Genomic DNA, 20,851 nt, shown 5'->3' with positions numbered 1-20,851 from the left:
TCATAGAGTGTGTGAGTCGTCTCGGGATCCAAGATTGATCGTAAGAGTTCTAGACAATCAAAGGCCATGTTTGCCTAAGTCTCTTACATCACTTGGTGAAGACAAGTGTCTAGTGTAATACTTTTTATTTTTAATCTTTTCGCACTTTTTATTTGGTTATGTATTAATGACTTTAATAACTAGTTTCTTATATTGAAGGTGATTCTTCCTTATCGTTTGTCCGTGGTGTCTTGGCATTATTTTACTGTCTATATAAAATAAAAGATTTTCACCATTCATATCTCCACGGTCTATATGGAGATATGTTGGCTACCTGGTCGGGGGTTAAGGGAGCGGTTTGGTAAGAGTCTTGCCTTGTTCAGTGTATAGATCCTGTAAGGACCTGGGTCAAATTTAGTAGGACCTCCTTCAATACCCACCGGTATTGGATGGCGGGGGTCCAAACTCTTTGATCCCCTCATATGTAAGCTACTATTAAAACTTTAATACGGCTACTTAGGACTGTATCCTTGCTGACTCAGACTACTTAGCCGAGGGTAACGTCACCTTCAAAAGAGGGCCTACCACATTATGCATTAATAACTTAATTATTTATCTTTCAATAATCCGACCCTTTAGGATTGTATCCTTGCTGACTCAAACTATTGGGTTGAGGGTAACGTCACTTTCAAAAGAGGGGCCTACTACAATAACTAAGATAATCTCTTAAAAAGTGCAAAAGTGCGGAAATAATCAAAGGTTATACTAAACATGAGTCGGATCCAAGTGATTCATCTTGTCTATCTGTTTTTATTTTTATTTTATCTTTCAGCATTTTAGTTAGTTTTATTTTTCTAGTTTAAAAACCTTTTTTCTAACTTTTGATTTGATTAGACGTTGAGGATAAACTGGTATTAAAAGCTCTTGTGTCCTTGGACGACCTCGGTATCTTACCAACACTATACTACGCTCACGATGGGTGCACTTGCCCATATGTGTGTTTAGTGTTAGTAAATATCGTGTTTTATAAATTTAAAACTTGGCTAAAAAGTGTTAAAGGGCTTAAAATATACATCGAAAATATAGCACACTTCACGCACATTAGTGTGACATGTCACACCCCAACCGATGGCGGAAACATCGGGGCGCGACACTAAGCGTTCAGATTTTACTCGAGAGATTTCATAGCACTATTTGTTTCAATATAGATTAATCCAAATTTCAAAGATAAGTCTAAAATGTCAACCAAGTTTCACAACCAACATAAAGTATCAAATAACATAACAAATCAAAGATTGTTCAAAATTCTCTAATTATTTGTGGTGAGTTTCTAAGCATCATCCTAGCTTGTTTCTTGATTCCCAACTACTATCAACCTGCAACATGTATTAAAATATAATCAACAAAAATGTTGGCGAGCATACAAGTTTGAATACGTAGCATAATAGTTTAAAAACTCATATCCAACATGAAAACACATATAAATTTCCACCATGCTAGTTTATGCAGTCCAAGTGATAGCCCAAGTTTCCAATGCGTTAAATACCTTTCCCAAAGACTAACGGGAGGTTAAATGTCTCATCCTAACAATATGATGCGGGCCCAAGTGTGGAGGAGCGGGCTATTTTGTATTTGGAGGCCCAAGATCGTGTAACAAAAGGGGCTTCACTAAAATGGCTCTAACTTGGGCTACGGGGGTCCGTTTTGGGCGTGCGACCAGGCGAAACGAACGTGAGAACGAGCTCCATCTTGCTGCAAACGCCTATGGCAGTTTGGGTCATTGTCCGGGCCAAAAAACGCTTATTTCCATGAGTTATTTTATGTTTTGTGTTTTTAGTGGGTTTTTTGGACTTTTATTTTGTTCTAGTTTTTGGCCCAAGTGTGTTTTAGGCCCATTTTCGAATTTCGGTCTCTATTTATATGTTGCTAAAGCTAATGAAAAGTTCAGAATTGAATTTTGAAACTACTTAATTTTCACTTCAAATTCCGTGGCCTTTGGGTTGCAATTTGGGGGTTGGGGAAGAACTACACGGGTATTCGTAGAATCAACGTGTTGATCTTCATTTTCCGAAACACACGCTACATCACAATACCCCAAAGACTAACGGGGAGGTGCATTACCCCTATAGCGCTACCATTGTTAAGGCGGAACTACACACAGGGATTAAACGTTCACATAGCATAAAAGCCTCAAGAATCACAAGTTTCAAGTTTCATGTTTAAATGGATAGAGTATGTTTCCAAATAAGTTTCAAGTGTCAAGTGTCTTGATATAGAATACATGTTGCATCCCAAAAATGTTTAAAACAAAAGGGGATCGAGTATACTCACAGTGGGTGCTAAAAACCAAACACTTCTAAGATTGGATCGAAGGGAGCGCTGGATCTGCCTGCGTGCGGGAACAGAGCATAAGTCCTCTAAGAGCTGACCCGGTTGGGAACAGAGTGTCGAACGGTGTGAAAAATCGAGTAAAAGCATCTGACAGACTACCTGAGTGGATGGTCATCCGGACGGATGGTCATCCGGATGGATGGCCATTCGAACAGTGGGTGTTTGCGAACTGTTAAAGTTTCAAATGTTGTGATCATAGTGTCCTGTAAAACAAACAAGTGTCATGATAATCAGATCATCTGGATGAATGGTCATCCGATCGGATGACCATTCGGACAAATGGTCAGTGAGTGTAGTGTGGTGAAATTTTCCAAGTTTTGAGTTAACGGAGATGGTGTAACGACGCATCAAACAACGGAAACGAATCAACCCAGCTCGTTCAGTCGGTTGGGAACCACCCCTTCTCGAACTGGCGGATCGTTTATGGCGAGGTTTCATGTTTGGACCCGTTAATCGGCTCGTTTTCCGGTGAGAATCAGTTTTCAAGCCAGCTTTCGGCTAAGGAACGAGTCGGAAGTCGGTTTGAGTCTGATCTTACCCATGTTCTGTATAAAAATTGAAGAAAAGTCCGAAAATTAGTTGTAAATGTGATGTTCATCAGATCGAGCCGGAAACTATGTGAAATTCCATCAGATCTGGTGTAAAAGTGTGAGATTCTTAAGTTTTTGTATAAAAGTTGTGAAAATCTATTAGATCTATGGCCGTTCTTGCTTAAATGGTGCTCCACAATAGTTTGTACCAACATCTGAGTGGAAATCACCTCCAAAAGACTCCAAATCAGTCGATTTTCATGAGGAAGTTGAAGTGTTCGTGTGATTTTGTTGAAGAACACGATGTAGGAGTGATAAATGATGATAGTTGTACAAGAATCAAAGAAGAATACTTACAAAAACAGTTCGAATCATGATCAGAGTGCTTGAGAGTGCGTGTGGTCGGATGACAGGGCCAAAGGTGAAAATGAAATGTCAAGGGACCTATTTATAGGGGATGTTGATAGTTAAGGCGGTGCATAGTGTAAGGGGTCGGATGGCTATTCGGTCGAATGGTCATCCGATCGGATGTCCATTCGGACAGCCGAGATCCGTTTGCTAGTTTTCCAACTTTGCTTCGTTTTGCGAGTTTGATTAAGCTTGCGTTGTGTATTATCATGAGTAACCATCACAAGGTAACATTATGTAAATAACACAAAAGTTTCCAAGTTTCAAGTCTGTGTTTAAGGTAGTTTCTCATTCAATAAGTATCAAGTTTCTCGTTCAACCAAGTATCAAGTTTCTCCTTTAATCAATATCAAGAGTCAAGAGTCAAGTGTCAAGAATCAAGTTTCTCGTTCCACAAGTGTCAAGAGTCAAGAATCATAACATAGAACAAAGAATCATATCACTTCGTTCATAAGTATGTATAAAGTATCACAAAAGTCAAGCATCACAAGAGTCAAGATTCGGTCTAGTCATATCGTTCACAGTTAAGGCGTCAAGAATCATCTCATAGAGTAAAAGTCTCACGTAGTTTAACATGATTAAGATCAAATAGTTTCATTTCCATTATGATCGTCTGTCTCGAGAGTAAAAGTATCACAAGATAGGAAATACGAGAAGACTTGCTATTTATACGTTAACATCAGAAGCAGGGCGTTACACTAAGACTCACAATGCAATGAACAAACATAAAAGTAAAAGAGAGAGAGGCAAGATCTCACAACAGCGTTCAACTCCTTCCAAGCAGATCTGAATCTGTAACCTTCTAGGGTTACAAACCACAGATCAGAAAGCTAACCACAACCTGGTCAGTTTGCCCTAAATCTTCTAAGGATTTCAGATACCAACACAGGATGTAATACCACCAGAAGATAAGAGATCTTCCACCAAAACCTCCAAACCCTAACTAGGGTTTCACTGCACCAGATTTACACCGACACGCTTCCCAAGATCAAGATCCAAACTGTTCTTCGAGGAAAGAAGAACACAAACCCCAAACAGTAAGAATCAAACCCTAAAACTCACAGCGGAACAACCAAGATCAGAAATCAAGAGCCAATATAGCTGTGATACCATGTAAAATGGTATGAAATCAACACAGAACAACAAAGAAGCGACAAAATGGTGACAAAACTTTTATTAATTACCCAAACCAGAAAAACACCCCCCAAACCCTAGATCTTACAATAAGTAAGATCTTAGAACAATACAAACTTAGATGATCAACTGATAACAATCAGTTGACCTAGAACAACTAAAACTACAACATCTCACAAGAGATCTAACAGATCACACATGATCTAAACAACAACGAGTAAACCCTAATCGTACAAAAGAGAGAGAATAGAACAATCTGGAGGTGTTAACCATCGAATGAAGGCTTTCACTCGCTTATATACTCAGGTCAAAAGACACTTCCACTTCAGCCCATCATCAATTCAGCTTTTACACTTTAGTCCTCAGAACTTTCCAATGCAACCTTTCACTTTATGATGTGTACACTTAACACCCTCATCAACATAACAATATAACTGAATATGTAACAACTTTATAACACAATACCAATGTTGCAACATGAATTAATAAAACGTTGCAAGTATTATTTTAACAATGAAGAATAAGGAGTCATAAATTGGGAGTTGGTGTATACAGAGTACTCAACAAGGAGCATGCTAACTTGGATATAAATTTTATTTTTCTTGTATAAACACTTGGTTTTTTTTTAATCTCACTCAAATGTTATCATAATGACTAAATTGAAGGTTTCTATTTGCGTTGTTTTTCAAGATTTCATAAATTTCAGTTAGTTGATTTGTTTTATCAACTGTAAGTTAAAGGTTTCTATGCTTTGCTTGTCAAGATTTCATAAATATTTGAACTGTTTCATAAGGAAACGATGCATTGTTCTCATTATATGATGTTTGTGTAGAACCCAAAGTTAAAAGTGTGGCTAAATGTAAGACACAATATAATTTTTTAAAAATTTTTTTTTATAGGGATCGTTATTTGGTATTAGTATTTTTTTTTTTTTTTTGCTATCAATTAAGTTAGTAAGAACTTACAAACATAATATGTGTATTGGTGACTGGTGGGGGATCCCGGTCCTGTCAAGTGCAAATGATAGCTGGGTGGTTTGGAGGTTGGACGGGTCAAGTGATTTTTCAAGTCAGACGATTTAGTGCATTTGAAAGACAAGAAAAGACTTGGTGTTTAACCAAACTCAAGTCTCTTTACAAAAGATAATGACGGACATAAAAGCCCTAAGCTTTTTGTGGGTCGAAGCCCGAGCGAAGCAAGTGGATTTGGTTTGGGAAACATGGGCTGGCTTTAGTTTGGAAGAATAAGCTGGTAATATGTGCAATGTATGTATTGTTTGGTGACCTTTTGATATAAATTAGTCATAAACCCCTGCGTTGCAGGGCGGGGGGCGTAAAACCATGCTACCAGTGTTGTGGGGCGGGAGACGTAAAGCCGTGCTAAGTAGCAATTAAACGAAGACCAAAACCGAGAAAAATCATAAAACAAAATTACGAATTTTTAACACTTAGTGACTCACGTGACGTAAACCATAGACGAATGCGAATGTATACCAACACGTATTAAAAAATTAAAGGGGGTAAAAAGCAGACCAAATGTGACCAACGAACATCATGCTAAGTAGCAACCAAATAACAATCAAACATGAGAAAAAACGTAAAACAAAACTATTATAAAAACAAAACTAATTTAAATTTTGTCACAAAATTATAACAAAGCCAACGTAGAAATAACGTTAAAGTTAATATATACATATATACGGGAAAATAATGTTAAAGTTAGATATACGGAAAAAAAGCTTAAAAACAAAAACATAAGAAAAATGGGTTACTGTTTGTTACCAAGTGTCACAAAATTAAATGTTACTGTGATCAAAACTAAAATCTGAAAAGTATACTTGCACAAATTGATGTTGACTAAAAGTTAACTGTTGTTTGACCTTTTATGTTTTAATATATATACAACAAAATTAAATGTTACTGTGATCAAAACTAAAATCTGAAAAGTATACTTGCACAAATTGATGTTGACTAAAAGTTAACTGTTGTTTGACCTTTTATGTTTTAATATATATACAATATATATACAATATACAATTTGGTCATAGCTAGCTTCCTGGTGGTTGTGAACTTTTTGTAATAAAACTGAATATTGATTGGCCGTTAAACAAAAATTTCTCGGTCAATTATAGGAGGTGAAATTCAAATAGATGCTTTATTAGCATTTTGGTTAGATGTAAACAGAGTTGTGGCCGTTAAAAAAAGATTTTGGCTTGTAATGTATTAGGTTGAACGTATTTTGAATACGTTCTTTTAAACTATTGTATGATATTTTAGACTATTAAATTTTGAGAGTTAAGTATAAAATTTCCTTTTTAAATTCAAGCCTAACAAAGCCGAGTCGAGCCAACTCGATTAAAAACCAAGCCAAACTCGAGCTTAGATTTTTAGCTTGATTTTATGTTCGAGCTGAGCCAAACCAACTCGATTTATAATCGAGTCGAACCCAAGCTTGCCCTGACTATGCTCTATTCAACTCGTGATCAACCCTAGACAAAATGTTATTAGTGTATACTAACTAAATAATAAATAACTAATATACTAGTAACAATATCCAAATAAAGAGTATTACCAATTACTTATGGTACCAATATTTAAGTAAATTGCATTTTTGTTTCTTATTTAAGTATATTGCAATCAACTAATAAATTCAAAAGGAGTGTTTCCCCCAATTCTATAACAATGTCTCTCGCTGTGTGATCAACACTTTCGTTGACCCATTTTTGTATCAACTCTCACTCACTAACCAAAAAGACAACATATCATTAGTTACAACCATTCTATACACTTTAATTATCAACTTCAAATCAACAAGTTATTGAAGGCTTCCAAGGCCATAAGCCAGAAAACCAAGCAGAATCTCCAAGTTTGACATCAATGGATGTTGTTTTACCTTCATTTTCACGAGTCCTTTTTATCTCGCTTTCTTCAATCGCGGCTAATGGGACATGAACATTAATAGGTGATCCAGGATCCGTTGTTTCTGACTCAACCGCGACTAGCCGATTAACCATTTCCAAAACCTCACTCATCTTTGGCCTTGATTTTGGGTTTCTAGACAAACACTTGTTTGCAATCAATGACAACTTCAGTGCAGATTTCAGCGGGTACTTACCTTCAAGTCTAGTATCAACTATGAGTGGAAAGTTTTTCACATCTAGGAAAGGTCTCACCCATTCTAGAAGCTTCTGCTCCTCTGTGGGTCGGTTTCTATCAAATGGGCGTCTACCCGTTATGAGCTCATAAAGAAACACCCCATAACTCCATACATCATTCTTGGTAGTTAGACGACCGGTCTGTATGTATTCTGGAGCCGAATATCCCATTGTTCCTACTACCTGATCGCATTATTTCTTAGAAATTATTTACAAGCTTTAAGTAGAAAACTGATGTTACAAAAATCTATCATAATTAATAATGTGAGGTTACCGCTGTTGTGACATGTGTATATCCTTCTTTAGGACCTAACCGAGCTAATCCAAAATCCGAAAGCTTAGCGTTCCATTGATCGTCTAGAAGAATATTTGAAGATTTGAAATCTCTAAATATAATCTACCAAAAATGCATCAATAGTGACAAAACTAATCAGGGATCATGTACAGGAAATGGAAATGTATAGTTTTTGTAAAAGTATTGAGAAAATATATTAATGAATATATACAAGAAGTAAAACCAAAATATCTAGATGAATTAACTATATACAATAACAGTTTCTAACTGCATAAAAGTAATACCTGGAAGTCCAGTCCTTCATGTAAGTATGCCAAGCCACGAGCGGCGTCTTGAGCCACTTTTAACCTCATTGACCACGAGAGCGTTTTTGGGGATTTGCTAGATAAATAGTATTCTACACTTTTATTAAGCATATACTCATATACTAAAAGCCGTTCGATTTCTTTACCGTGATCTTCTGCACAATATCCAACTAGTTTAACAAGATTCGGATGCTCAACGATCCCAAGAACATTCACCTCTGTCACCCATTCCTTATGCCCCTGTTCCATCACACAACCAAGCTTATAAATTTATGACCAGCAGGAATTAAAAAAGTGTCAAAACCAGGATATGTTAATAAATTAAAATTGTATAAAAAATCAATGAAATTTGCCTGAAATCCTCTTTTGCCAAGCTGCTTGACAGCCACATTGAGATCTTTACTAGGATCGCGAGGATTTCTAATGGTGCCAGTGTATACAGACCCGAACCCACCCTCTCCAAGCTTTACAGAAAGACTAAAGTTTTTGGTAGCCGACTTGAGCTCGGAAAATTTGAACTCTTTAAGATTACTTGGCATTCTGGAGAAACTAGGATAAGATTTGGACATTTTTAATTTAGTTGTTGGATCATGGACACTTTGGTCACTTGACTCCGATCCAGATGCAGTACGATCTGTAAATCCAGAGCTCAAGGACCGGATTGTGCTTTGTGTTGGACTTATTGGCGGTTCATCCTTGCCGTCACAGTAAGAGAACTGAAAGCACATCATAGCGTCTCAAAGGGTCCTGTATCGCCTGCAAAACCACAACAGTGATCGCTACAGCTAGCGATATGTATTTAGTCAAATATATTAGTTATGTTTACTGTAATTGTTTCTACCATAATTATAGTATATGGTATATCCCTATGTATATAATTAATATTAATAATACATAACAACTTAAGGAGTTTTTCATATATTTCTATAGTTACCATCATGACTCACTCCCATTTGTTTTCTCAAATCTTTTATTCATCTAACTAAAATACTCAGTTATCCAATGATGATTTGAAAATTTTAGATTTTTTTCACCCAACAAATTAAATTCTTAATTAACTGAAATCATATAAGTAACAACTGATTTTCGATTAAATAAACTGGATTATACATAAGCAAATTCAAACATATTTGTTAATAACAAACAGCATATAATCAAGAATTAACATCATGCATCCTTCATCACATAATAAAAAAAAATACTATACACATAGTGAAGAAATCATGAAAAAATCAGTTATTAAACTGGAAAACAAAGCATAATAAAGTTTTGAAATACAAGTGAATAAACTAAAACATAGAACATGAGGAGTTAGTTACCTTAACCACCAGCTGGCGATCACAAGAGATCAAAACTGAATTATCCAAGAAGAAAAAGAGCAATTGAATAGAGAAACAGGGTGCAAACTGGAGAGGATGGAAGTTTTGACTTTTGACCAAACCAATGAAGAATGCATAAAGAATAACAGAAATAAAATATAAAAAACCAGCGGCTGAAAGTGACATTAAAAATATACTATTTTAATAATATGGATAAAATGACAGGTATTGGATTCGTTTAGTATTTTATTAATTTATATAGACGCATTTTTTTTTTTCCTATGGAAAACTCTAGATTTAATTTTTCTAATTCAACTGCTACAAAGACATTCTTGTGTCTCATGAGCATTTCTTTACTACATTATTATAGTTTAATATTGTTTATTAATTTGTTAATTGAAACTTATATAAGTTGGTATTTTATGTAAAAAGAAACATATATATGCAAGCATCAAAATTGAAAACGTAAGGTCAACTCAAGACTTAAACTGATTTGAGTTAAATACGAGCAGAATGTTAGGTGAGGTTGTAACACAGATATGAGATTACAAATGGAACTAGCTCAATTGGTTCGTATTATATATTAGCAGTTTGACCACTCAACTTAATGTTCAGCTTTAGTAGTTATTCTTATTACAATATGTAAATATTATGTAAATAATATTCACCAATATCTTAGGAGATAATTATATATTTGATAAGTTTCTATATTTCTTGTATTGTATCTCACCCTATTTAAAGGGATGCTATTATTCAATGGAGGACACGAATTATTATTGATCCATAAACACTTTTATGGTATCAAAGCTCACGCTCTATAAACCCTAGCCGTCGCAAGTTTCCAGCCGTCGCAAGCTTCCTTTTTTTCCGGACTTCCCCTGTTTCGACAGCCACCATGACCGGCAAAGAGCATACGTCCAACACCGAACCGAAATTCCCCTCCCTGCATCCGGCTTATACCGTGACCAACATTCAAAACAAGGTCCGCACTCTTGACGGCACCAAGGTCACGTATTCCTCATGGGTAAAGCTTTTCAAACTACATGCAAAAGCTTACAAGGTTCTTGATCACATCGACGGCACGACTGCACCAAAGGAAGGCGACGATGAGTATGATTCCTGGCAAGAGATCGACGCCCTCATTCTACAATGGATCTACGCTACACTGTCCGACGAATATTTGGTTCGGGTTCTTAAAACCGACGCTACGGCGCGAGCCACATGGGTCAAACTCGAAGGTATTTTCCTCAACAACAAAGGCTCTCGAGCTACAACTCTTGAGCATGACTTCACAAACCTCACACTTGGAGCCTGTGCATCCCTCGATGAGTACTGCCAAAAACTTAAAGACATCGCCGAACAACTAGGTGACATCGGATTTCCGGTCAGCGAGCCACGACTCGTTATGCAACTTATTCGAGGCCTACCGTCCGAATACGATGTTACCGCTGCCCTCATCAATCAAACCTCCCCCACATGGGATGAAGCTCACACCAGTCTACAAAAAGAACAACAACGCCAAGCCGCTCGCCAAAACAACAATCAGTCGGTGCTCGTTACCACTCCGGTTCCCGCTACTACCACCACCGAACCACCTACCCAACCTAACAACCAACCCGCACCAAATACCGCCCCTACCGATCCTAACCGGTACCCACCAAACTTTTATGACCCGAACCGTCCTTGAGGCCGTGGTCACGGCTACCGTGGTGGTCGTGGTCGGGGTTATCGGGGATGCGGCAACTATCCTAATTCTCACTGGAACCAACCCTCACCCAACTATCCTCCCACTTACGGCCCACAGCAACCTCCGGCCCCTTTCCCCTCCTGGAACACACCGCCCACCCCATACCCCTCCCAAGCTTGGGCCCCTAATCAACCCCCTCCTACTTACCCAAGCCCAATACAACCAGGCCCATCTTGCTTATCAGCAGGCCCAAATGCAACAACTAGCCCAACCGCCTCCCACCCCTACCCAATTCCACGACCCGAATGTCTTTAATGCATTAAGCCCGACAGACATCGGCACGGCTCTCTCCATGATGCAAATCAATAACCCGGACACTTCGTGGAACATGGACACAGGAGCATCATCTCACATCACCTCCAATATCGGTAAAATTTCTACTCCCTTGTCTTTTTCTTCAAGTATTATTCTCGTTGGAAATTGCCATAAACTACCAATTACAGGATCTGGAAATTCCTTACACACTGTCTCAACCAAAACCTACCAACTTAATAATGCTCTTCATTCACCCACTGTTATAAAAGATTTACTTTCTGTTCGTAAATTCACTCGTGATAACCAAGTTAGTATTGAATTTGACCCTTTTGGTTTTTCTTTAAAGGACCTCAAGACGGGCACCTTCCTTTCGCATCATGATAGCACGAGGGACCTCTATCCTCTTACACCACCTTCCTATGCTTTGGCCTCCGCTTCTCAACCCACCCCGTGGCACAACCATCTCGGTCATCCTAGCGCAACCATTTTAAATTTTTTTGTCTAGTCATAATTTCATTCATTGTAATAAGACTACAAGTCATTCCATTTGTTCGTCTTGTCAAATTGCTAATAGTCAACGGTTACCTTTTAATGATTCAAAATCTATTACTTTTGCTCCATTTGACATCGTACATTGTGATTTGTGGACATCCCCGATTTTTAAGCAAAAGTGGTTACAAATATTACATGGTACTTATTGATAATTTTACACAACATGTTTGGGTTTACCCACTCAAATTTAAATCCGAAACGTTTCCTACCTTTGCTAAATTTCATAAACTAATTCACACTTAATTTAACCGTCTCATTAAAACTTTTCAATGCGACTTGGGTGGTGAGTTCGACAATCACCACTTCAAGCAATTTGCCGCTCAGCAAGGCATGGTTCTTCGTTTCTCATGCCCCTGGACCTCACCACAAAACGGCAAGGCCGAACGAATGCTTCGACGCCTTAACAATATTATCCGTGCCATACTTACCCATGCCCGTCTCTCACCCACTTTTTGGGTCGAAGCTCTCCACACCGCAACTTATCTTCATAATATTCTTCCTACCCCTAAGCTCAATAATCACACCCCGGCTTTCGCCCTTTATCAACGACACCCAACCTATGATCATCTTCGCGTTTTTGGGTGCGCTTGTTACCCGAACGCTTCGGTTACTCAACCCCACAAATTGTCGCCCCGTTCTACTCGATGCATCTTTCTGGGCTATCCGCCTAATTTTAGAGGGTATCGCTGCATGGATCCCTTCACGGGTCGGGTCCATATTTCACGGCATGTCGTCTTTGACGAACATGACTTCACCTCCATCACCGCCGCACCTAACTCACCACCGGCCCAACCCGTCCCGTCCTCGACCAGCCTTCCCATCGGCCCAACGCAAACAATCCCGGCCCAACAACCTATCGGCCAAACCCATCTCGTCCCAAACCAGCCCGCAAATAACCCAACCCCACCACAGCCGCATTCACCCATCTCATCCCCACCACATTCCCCACCGACCTAATCCAACCGTCACCACATGTATACACACTCCAAGGCTGGCATTTCCAAGCCTAACCCAAAGTTTAATCTTGCTGCTCCTTCCTTAAACCATACCATCTCACCCGTTCCCACATCCCACCTCAAAGCCCTTCTAGATCCTAATTGGCTTATGGCTATGAAAAATGAGTTTAATGCTTTGCAGGAAAATCAGACATGGGAATTGGTACCACGACCGGAGGGGGTGCCTATTACACGTTGCATGTGGCTCTTTAGACATAAATTTAAATCGGACGGCGCTCTCGAGCGCTACAAAGCTCGGTTAGTGGTAAACAACAAATCTCAAACGGTTTGAATAAACTGTCATGACACGTTCAGTCCAGTAGTAAAACCTGCCACCATTCGCACAGTTTTAAGTTTGGCGGTTTCTCGAAAGTGGCCCATTCACCAACTCGACGTCAAGAATGCTTTCTTGCATGGTAATTTGGAAGAAACAATGTTTATGTACCAACCACCGGGCTTCATTGACAGTTAACGTCCTAATCATGTATGTCGGCTAAAGAAATCTCTATACGGTCTCAAGCAAGCCCCTCGCGCATGGTATACTCGTTTTTCGACTCATTTGCTATCTCATGGCTACCGCAGTAGTATATGTGATTTGTCACACCCCCAAAATCCACACGCGGAGTACCACCGCTAGGAGGCGTGACATGATCAGGATCAAGCCACCAAATCATATAGAACAATAAATATATAGTAAAAGTAATTGCCATTAAACCCAAACCAAAATCCATATGAAAGGTGTTCCAAAAACGTAAGTAAGTTATCATTGTTTAGCGGAAGCGTATAAATAAAACCCATCGTAAATAAGTATCAAGTATCATAAGTGTTTAACAAGATAATTGTCACACCCCGAAAAATCAGAGCTGGCGTGACCGGACTGGTAACTTCATTGCACAGCAGAAGCAAATAAGCTAAGACTTCTAAACAGTGAACGCCCGCTAAGTACTCAAATCACCATGGGTTCTCCTATTCCAACCGTTCCATATTTTTGAAAATGCAACCTGAGAAAGAACATGCGAAAAATCAACATAAAGTTGAGCGAGTTCATAGTTTGTTTTGAAAAGATTTAAAATAAATCTTTTTGATAACCGGTTTTAAAGTTTTTGAGAAAATATAGTAAAATTATTTTCTTGGCATGATATATGAAAAATTGTGAGTCTAGCCCACAATAGTATTCGTGCATTGCACGAGAGAGAATGGGCCGAGCCCAAACGAACCTTTGTAAGCAGGATCAGCGCTTCCTCTTACTTAGATATAACTTGAAAACCGTTACTAAAGTTTGTAAATCCATGTACTTGTGAGTTTACATCAAATGAATCTTAAAAGCATTTGAAAGTTCAGTTTATAAGTAGGTATGTAATGCGTCTATGAACATGTTGATCATTAATGTGTAGCTAAGACATTAATATGTGTGCCGACATAGGAAGCACTCAACCCGGTAGACGATTTAAGTGTCGATTCACTTCGACTGGGACACAAAAGCACTCTAAGTGGCCGCACATGGACCGTGAGTGGGGCTCGCCCGTACCCGATAGATCTACCCCCTGTTCCGTGGTCCTTAAAAGGATTAATGGTGCCTAAGTTAGCGCCTATTCGCACGTGATCCAAGAGTTCATTCCATAGCTTAATCATACCCTAGTTAATATGTATTTCAAAAGAAAAAGGGGGACATAAACCCATTGGGTTGTCTCGTTGTTCGTACGCAGAACAACCCAGTCCCGTTGTAGTAACTAGGACATTCTTGTCACTAGTCATGAAAATCATGCACGTTTGTGAAAATACGCGTTTGTTTTGTAAAACCGGTATGTTTAGTATAAACCGTTCGTAAACCATTTGAGTTCCTTGAAATCCATTCGCAATATGGTTTAGAAATATGAGTTTTCGTTCAACGAAAAGTTGTTTATTTTTGCAAAACTTGCATGTCTTTCCACCCCCGAAAACATTTACAAAAATGTAAAACAGTAAAAAGTGGGGGTTATGAACTCACCTTGACATTCCTGTGCAGTGCTAGCCTAGCGTGATTCCGTAGTGCCGTTCCAAGAACATGAATTAGCTAGCGTGCATCTATAGTATTCCTAACAGGGAATAACTTATCAGTTTCTAGTTTAACGACGTAGTTAAACTACGTGTCCGAGCTCTACCGAGTCGTTAACAAACGACTCTACGAAGGTGTTCTTATTTTGATTTAGGATAACCAGTTTATGGTTATTTGATCCCGTTTATAATCGGGATAATACTAAGTCGTGGAAACGACTTAGTTTTCCGAAGGATTTAGGATATATATTTATATATATAAATATAAATATTTTTACAAAGTCGTGTTAGTTGTCGCAAATAGAAATACGTAGATGAACTATTGTACGTATCCGAAACATCGTATATGATTCAGTAATATACTGTTGTAGTTTTCGAATGATGGAAACAAATAAATAAATAAATATACATATATAAATAGATTCGATACTTGATGTTTGAAACGAATATAAACAAATATATTCACTTTGTAAGAATTCGGATTCTAGGCGATGGAGAGAAGTATAAATAATCATATTCATATTATATAATTTCCAAATATTAAATGTTTGAAAAGTGAATCCCGAATTCTGATGTTCGAAATAAATATAGACACTATATTCATCTTATAAAAGTTTCGGAAATATCAATGTTTGATTAAATATAGATAATTATATTCATCAAAATAAGTGTCGGGTTTCGTTAAGTTGTAACTCACTTGTTGTCGTATATTATAATTTATAAAAATGACACCAAAATACAAATACTTTAATATTTAGTTTCATAAGAAGACTAGGATTCCGATTGGCGCCGTTTTTAAACTTTAAACATGTTTTGTAGATCGGACTTTTAACGAGAAACGGACAGAGTTTTCTCTGTTTTTGGACGATCCCGACAATCGAGTGTCGATTTATTTTGTCAAAATTCAACAATATTCAACAATCAATATATAACTTTATATAAATTTTTCACTAAATATATCAAAACGTTGAATACGAAGCAAAATCACTAAATGTAAAACCGTTAGTTAGTCGGGTCGAGCTCGGTTCGCGTATACTAAATAAAATCAAACGTAGACTAACTCGCTACGCTAACAACTTTACCGGGTCTGGCTTTGACCGACGTTGACTGCTGTTGACCGTCTATTGACTGAGTTGACCTGAAACTTCTCGTTGACTCAGTTTGACCGTGCTTTGACTGAGGTTGACCGATACGAACCGTGTTAACCGAAACTGGACCGAAGTGTGTCAAACTGAATCGAATATGTCTCGAAACAAATCTGAACTAAGTCGTTGACTTGTAGTGACCAAAACCGAATTGAGTTGACTTAGTGAGTTGACCGGGTCTGACTCGGGTTGACCGCTTTGACCTGTTGACTGTTGTTACCCGAGTTTGACCAGCTTGACTCGGTTTGACTGAGTCGTTGACTTGTTGTTGACCGCTGACTTTTGTTGACCCGCTGTTGACCCGAGTTGACTCGGGTGTTAACCGAGTCGACTCGGTTTGACAGAGTTAACCCAAACAGAAGCTGAGTTGACCCATTGACCACCTTGACTTGAACCCGAAACCCGAAACCGAACTTTGTGAACCCCCTGTTGACCCGAACTCGTGCGACCAAGACTGACCCGGGTTGACTCGAACCGACCGTGACGCGAACCCGAGTCACCGGAACTGATCTGATGTTGAACCTCTGGCATCAAGGCTCAAATACAACCGTTAAACCCGTCGGACCGAGACTCCATCCGCCGCCATTGGGGTCACAGCCGCAGCCGGTCACCGTCAAAACCCTCAATCGCCGCCGCTGTGAGCGGCGGTGCCGTCGTTGATCCGCCATCCATCCATCTCTCTCTCTGGACTCGTTCTCCGTCTCTCGCTCTCTGATCTTGTCGCCGCCACCACCATGATGGTCGGCCTGTCAAACGAAGAGGGGTGAGTGTGTGGTTCATTCAAAATGAAACGGGGTGGGGTGTTATCAGGGAGGAGAAAGAGGGTCTCGAAGATGCTTGTCGGGGACGAAGAGACGCCGGAGCACCGGTCGGACCCGGCTCCGGTCGCCTGATCTTGGCTGAGAGAAGATAGCAGAGTGTGGGAGGGGTGTCGGCTGAAATATGTTGTAGGGTTTGTCAAAAATGTGAAGGAAGTAAGTATAATATGGTTTATATAGTTAGGTTTTAAGTGGGCTTGGGCCCCAGGCCCACAAGCCCGTTTCGCGTGGCCTGATATGCTTTCGAAGCCCGTTTTTGAACCCCGATTTTCGTAAATGTCGTAGAATATTATTTTAGGGTCGAAAGCACGTGAAATTTTGTCATAAATCGTTTGTTAGACGCAAACGTTTTTCAGTCGCGTTAAATCGCGTAAACACCTCGGTCGTCATTTGTAACTCGTTTTTCGATCTGTTTTCGTCCGCTGATACTAAAATTTGAAAACAAAGTTAAATATATCAAAATATTTCAGTTTTTATGTTAATACACGTGTCTGGTGCTTCCGTTTCGTTGCCGGTGCGTTCATGCAGTCGCGTTGTTCGTTCACGTTTGCGTTTTGTGACATTCGAAAGCGTGAAAATTTCGCAAAACGAAATCCATAGGTTACATTATATGTATAAAATTCGTATTTGTCGGCGTGGTCAGTATTTTGTACGACATCAGTTCGTTATCGTTTATCGTTACACATTTGTTCCAAAATTCACCATATGCGCACTGTAGCGGCAGATAAGCGTTCCCAGGCATTCCAATAGCCTAATTAAGTTAATACGTGTCTTAAACACTACTTATTATCACCTTAAACGTTCGTTAATCGTGTAATTAGAAGCCGTTAATTACCGGTTGTCACATTCTCCCCCTGTTGCAGAAATTTCGTCCTCGAAATTTAGACTATGTTATCTCCTCAGAGTTGTGTCGTTCCTAGGTAAGCCCGAATAATACCAAAGTGAATGACCGCGTAAGCGAATCAAAACTTATTCGAATTATATGAATGTAAAGACATTTTGCATCAACAAAAACCCAACGGTTCAGCTGAGTTTGTTCTAGAAATCGAGGTCAAGTCAATGAAGCGTAGTGATACTATCACCAATGTGAGTAAATTTACGGGCTTCAACAAAAGAGGAATTTCAACCAATAGAATTCCAAATGAATGTTCACAATATACAAATCAATTTTTTTAAACAATAGAATTTACTATCAATGGAAACTTGCGTTGGTTGTATGATTGAAACTTGAAACAACAAGCACAAATGGATAGTATCATGAAATGATTTGTCCACTATCGAACCATTAAATGAATAAAATCAACGAGTGGCAAGGATACACCGAAATAAAATACAACCGAACCTGGTGTATCATCGTCTTAATACATAGTTGTATCAAGACTATTTAAATGATTAGCCAAGCAAAGAGCGTACTTAGTTTTGCATGAAACGATCGATCATGATTAGCGCAAGCTACAAATTTATACCGACGCCACAAAGTGTCGTAGTGATTGAAATAATTCAATAATAGCGGTGATCAAACAAATATCACCATGTTTGAAATCAATTGAAGGCTCAACGAAGTAAATCTGAATGTTTGTTTCAAACGAATCCCACAGGATTTTTTTTTAGTTGAAAATGAAACAGACAAATAATGTTTTCCGATCGAAGATGAAAAAGCAATAAATATCACAAAATGTTCAATCGATACTGAAAGAACTGTTAAGAGATACAACGAAATATGACATGAATTTGTATACCATCATCTTAACACACGATTGTATTAAGATTTCTTTAATATGAATAACCAACAGAGCGGATTTAATTCGAATAAACAAATAGATAAATAATTAAATCCGTACATGATGTGTGCAAACGAGATCAGCGCAAGCTTCAAATTTGTGAAAATGTCACCACAAGGTGATCATGATCAAGGGAAGGTTCAATGAAGTCGAAGACCAAACAAGCCTGTTATGATTCAAGGCAAATGAAGTGCTTGTTGGGATTATTTCGAATATGGTGGCCTCAATCCATCATATGGAATCCTGAATCGAATATATATTACGAGCACTTCAAACAATTGAACTTTGTTTAAGCACAATCCAACAGTGGATGCATGTATCAACAAGAAATTTTCGACATGGTTACAATGAAAAACCATGTATGTAGCTTGAAAGGAAATGAGTTTCAACGAGTTCGTTGACCCGATATCAAAGAGTCAACGTTTTGCAATAATACGGTCATCCAAATCACAATGCAAGAATCGACATAGCGAAACAATTTCGAGTGAAGCCACATGCGTAACGAACAACGCATGTGTAACATATGAATTTGTCAAGAATTAAGCAAATGAGTGTTCGTTATCATGAAATAAAATCTTCGTGATGCAATGGCTATTAAGGGGAAGTAGAAATGTAAAAAGAATCTACTCCCTAGATGCAAAAGTCAGAATTTCAATAAAAAAATTTAAGGGCTTTACCTGGAACTTCGTGTGATGGCCAGTTGTTAGATGACATTACCATGGAATGTCGAACATAGTGTAATCGCAATTAATGAAGTAGGGGGAATACGAAGACATGTGACTTCTCTTGAAGCGCCAATAGTTGTGAGTCTCTTTAGACTAAGTAGCGAATTTTGTGAAATCTTGTTCTAACGTACCTCAGCGAGATTCATGTCGTTTGCAGGAGTACGTGGAAAAGTGCCGCATTTCGGTCGGTAGTTCCACCGCTGCCGGGATTAGCATCGTTGTTATCATGCCCGATCATGTTTTCCAAAGGCCTTGCCTCGAAAGTCGTGTATGGTATACTTCGACGTCCGCTGACGTATAGTTTAAGTTTCATGTATACTTGTGCACTAGTGTGTCGTTCCGCGTAGAGTGTGATGTGCTCTGACATCCGTTGACGTATAATTTGAGTTTCATGTGTTTTTGTGCACTAACGTTTCGTTCCGCGTAGGTTACCTGCTCGGGTAATTGAGATAGCATAGACGACATAATATAATGGCGTTTGCCCGAGTTAACAGTCACAGTTCCTACATAATGACCTTTAATGGATTTTGACAGAAGTTCTCCAAAGGTCCTAGATGCATGTTATCAAAACTTTCAAGGTTTTGCTTACCGTATGTAATCGTTTCGTGTATCGTGTATCAAATACAACTCTTGTGCATGTTTAAAATCAAAATGGTTGACTCATTGTTCTTGGCAACGGTTGGAACCCATATTCGAGTCCTAGGTGTTCTGTATGTGTTCAAGTCTTAATAATCTAAGTCCCCAGAGGATAGTAAGGTTAAAGCCTAGGTATCTCTACAGAAACCTAATTCGCTGAAACCTATAGCTCTGATACCAATCTGTCACACCCCGAAAAATCAGAGCTGGCGTGACCGAACTGGTAACTTCATTGCACAGCAGAAGCAAATAAGCTAAGACTTCTAAACAGTGAACGCCCGCTAAGTACTCAAATCACCATGGGTTCTCCTATTCCAACCGTTCCATATTTTTGAAAATGCAACCTGAGAAAGAACATGCGAAAAATCAACATAAAGTTGAGCGAGTTCATAGTTTGTTTTGAAAAGATTTAAAATAAATCTTTTTGATAACCGGTTTTAAAGTTTTTGAGAAAATATAGTAAAATTATTTTCTTGGCATGATATATGAAAAATTGTGAGTCTAGCCCACAATAGTATTCGTGCATTGCACGAGAGAGAATGGGCCGAGCCCAAACGAACCTTTGTAAGCAGGATCAGCGCTTCCTCTTACTTAGATATAACTTGAAAACCGTTACTAAAGTTTGTAAATCCATGTACTTGTGAGTTT

The 20,851-nt window shown here is 38.7% G+C and overlaps 2 protein-coding genes across 6 annotated transcripts; one reads left to right on the top strand and one right to left on the bottom strand.

The window, feature by feature from the left end:
- Positions 1-7,086: 7,086 nt before the first annotated feature.
- On the bottom strand, positions 7,087-9,648 carry LOC110904468 (serine/threonine-protein kinase PCRK1). 5 transcript variants are annotated; one of them, XM_022150311.2, is made up of 5 exons: positions 9,516-9,648; positions 8,550-8,981; positions 8,176-8,436; positions 7,871-7,993; positions 7,087-7,779 (listed from the first exon to the last, which is right to left on the bottom strand). In XM_022150311.2, the coding sequence occupies exons 2-5, from the start codon at positions 8,925-8,927 to the stop codon at positions 7,249-7,251; spliced, it is 1,293 nt and encodes a 430-aa protein (XP_022006003.1). In that variant the 5' UTR covers positions 8,928-8,981; positions 9,516-9,648; the 3' UTR covers positions 7,087-7,248. The 5 variants fall into 5 exon arrangements, with proteins under 5 accessions (XP_022006003.1, XP_022006005.1, XP_035839291.1 ...); XM_022150313.2 differs by having other exon boundaries at positions 7,185-7,779; positions 8,550-8,952; XM_035983398.1 differs by having other exon boundaries at positions 7,185-7,779; positions 8,550-8,989; positions 9,516-9,642.
- Positions 9,649-10,410: 762 nt separating this feature from the next.
- LOC110907621 lies at positions 10,411-11,202 on the top strand. The gene has a single exon (XM_022152573.1). The coding sequence runs from the start codon at positions 10,411-10,413 to the stop codon at positions 11,200-11,202; it is 792 nt and encodes a 263-aa protein (XP_022008265.1).
- The last annotated feature ends 9,649 nt before the right edge of the window (positions 11,203-20,851 follow it).

Source organism: Helianthus annuus, chromosome 14, assembly GCF_002127325.2.
Source record: "Helianthus annuus cultivar XRQ/B chromosome 14, HanXRQr2.0-SUNRISE, whole genome shotgun sequence".
In the NCBI taxonomy this organism is placed as follows: Eukaryota; Viridiplantae; Streptophyta; class Magnoliopsida; order Asterales; family Asteraceae; genus Helianthus; species Helianthus annuus.
Note: the sequence above shows the minus strand (reverse complement) of the source record. Positions and strands in the feature narration are given on the sequence as shown.

Coding starts and splice junctions, on each gene's coding strand:
- LOC110907621 (XM_022152573.1), top strand. CDS start 10,411: ATGACCGGCAAAGAGCATACGTCCAACACCGAACCGAAATTCCCCTCC.
- LOC110904468 (XM_022150311.2), bottom strand. CDS start 8,927: ATGATGTGCTTTCAGTTCTCTTACTGTGACGGCAAGGATGAACCGCCA. Junction 7,994..8,175: donor ATGAAGGACTGGACTTCCAG/GTATTACTTTTA, acceptor CATTTTTGGTAG/ATTATATTTAGAGATTTCAA. Junction 7,780..7,870: donor ATACACATGTCACAACAGCG/GTAACCTCACAT, acceptor TAATGCGATCAG/GTAGTAGGAACAATGGGATA.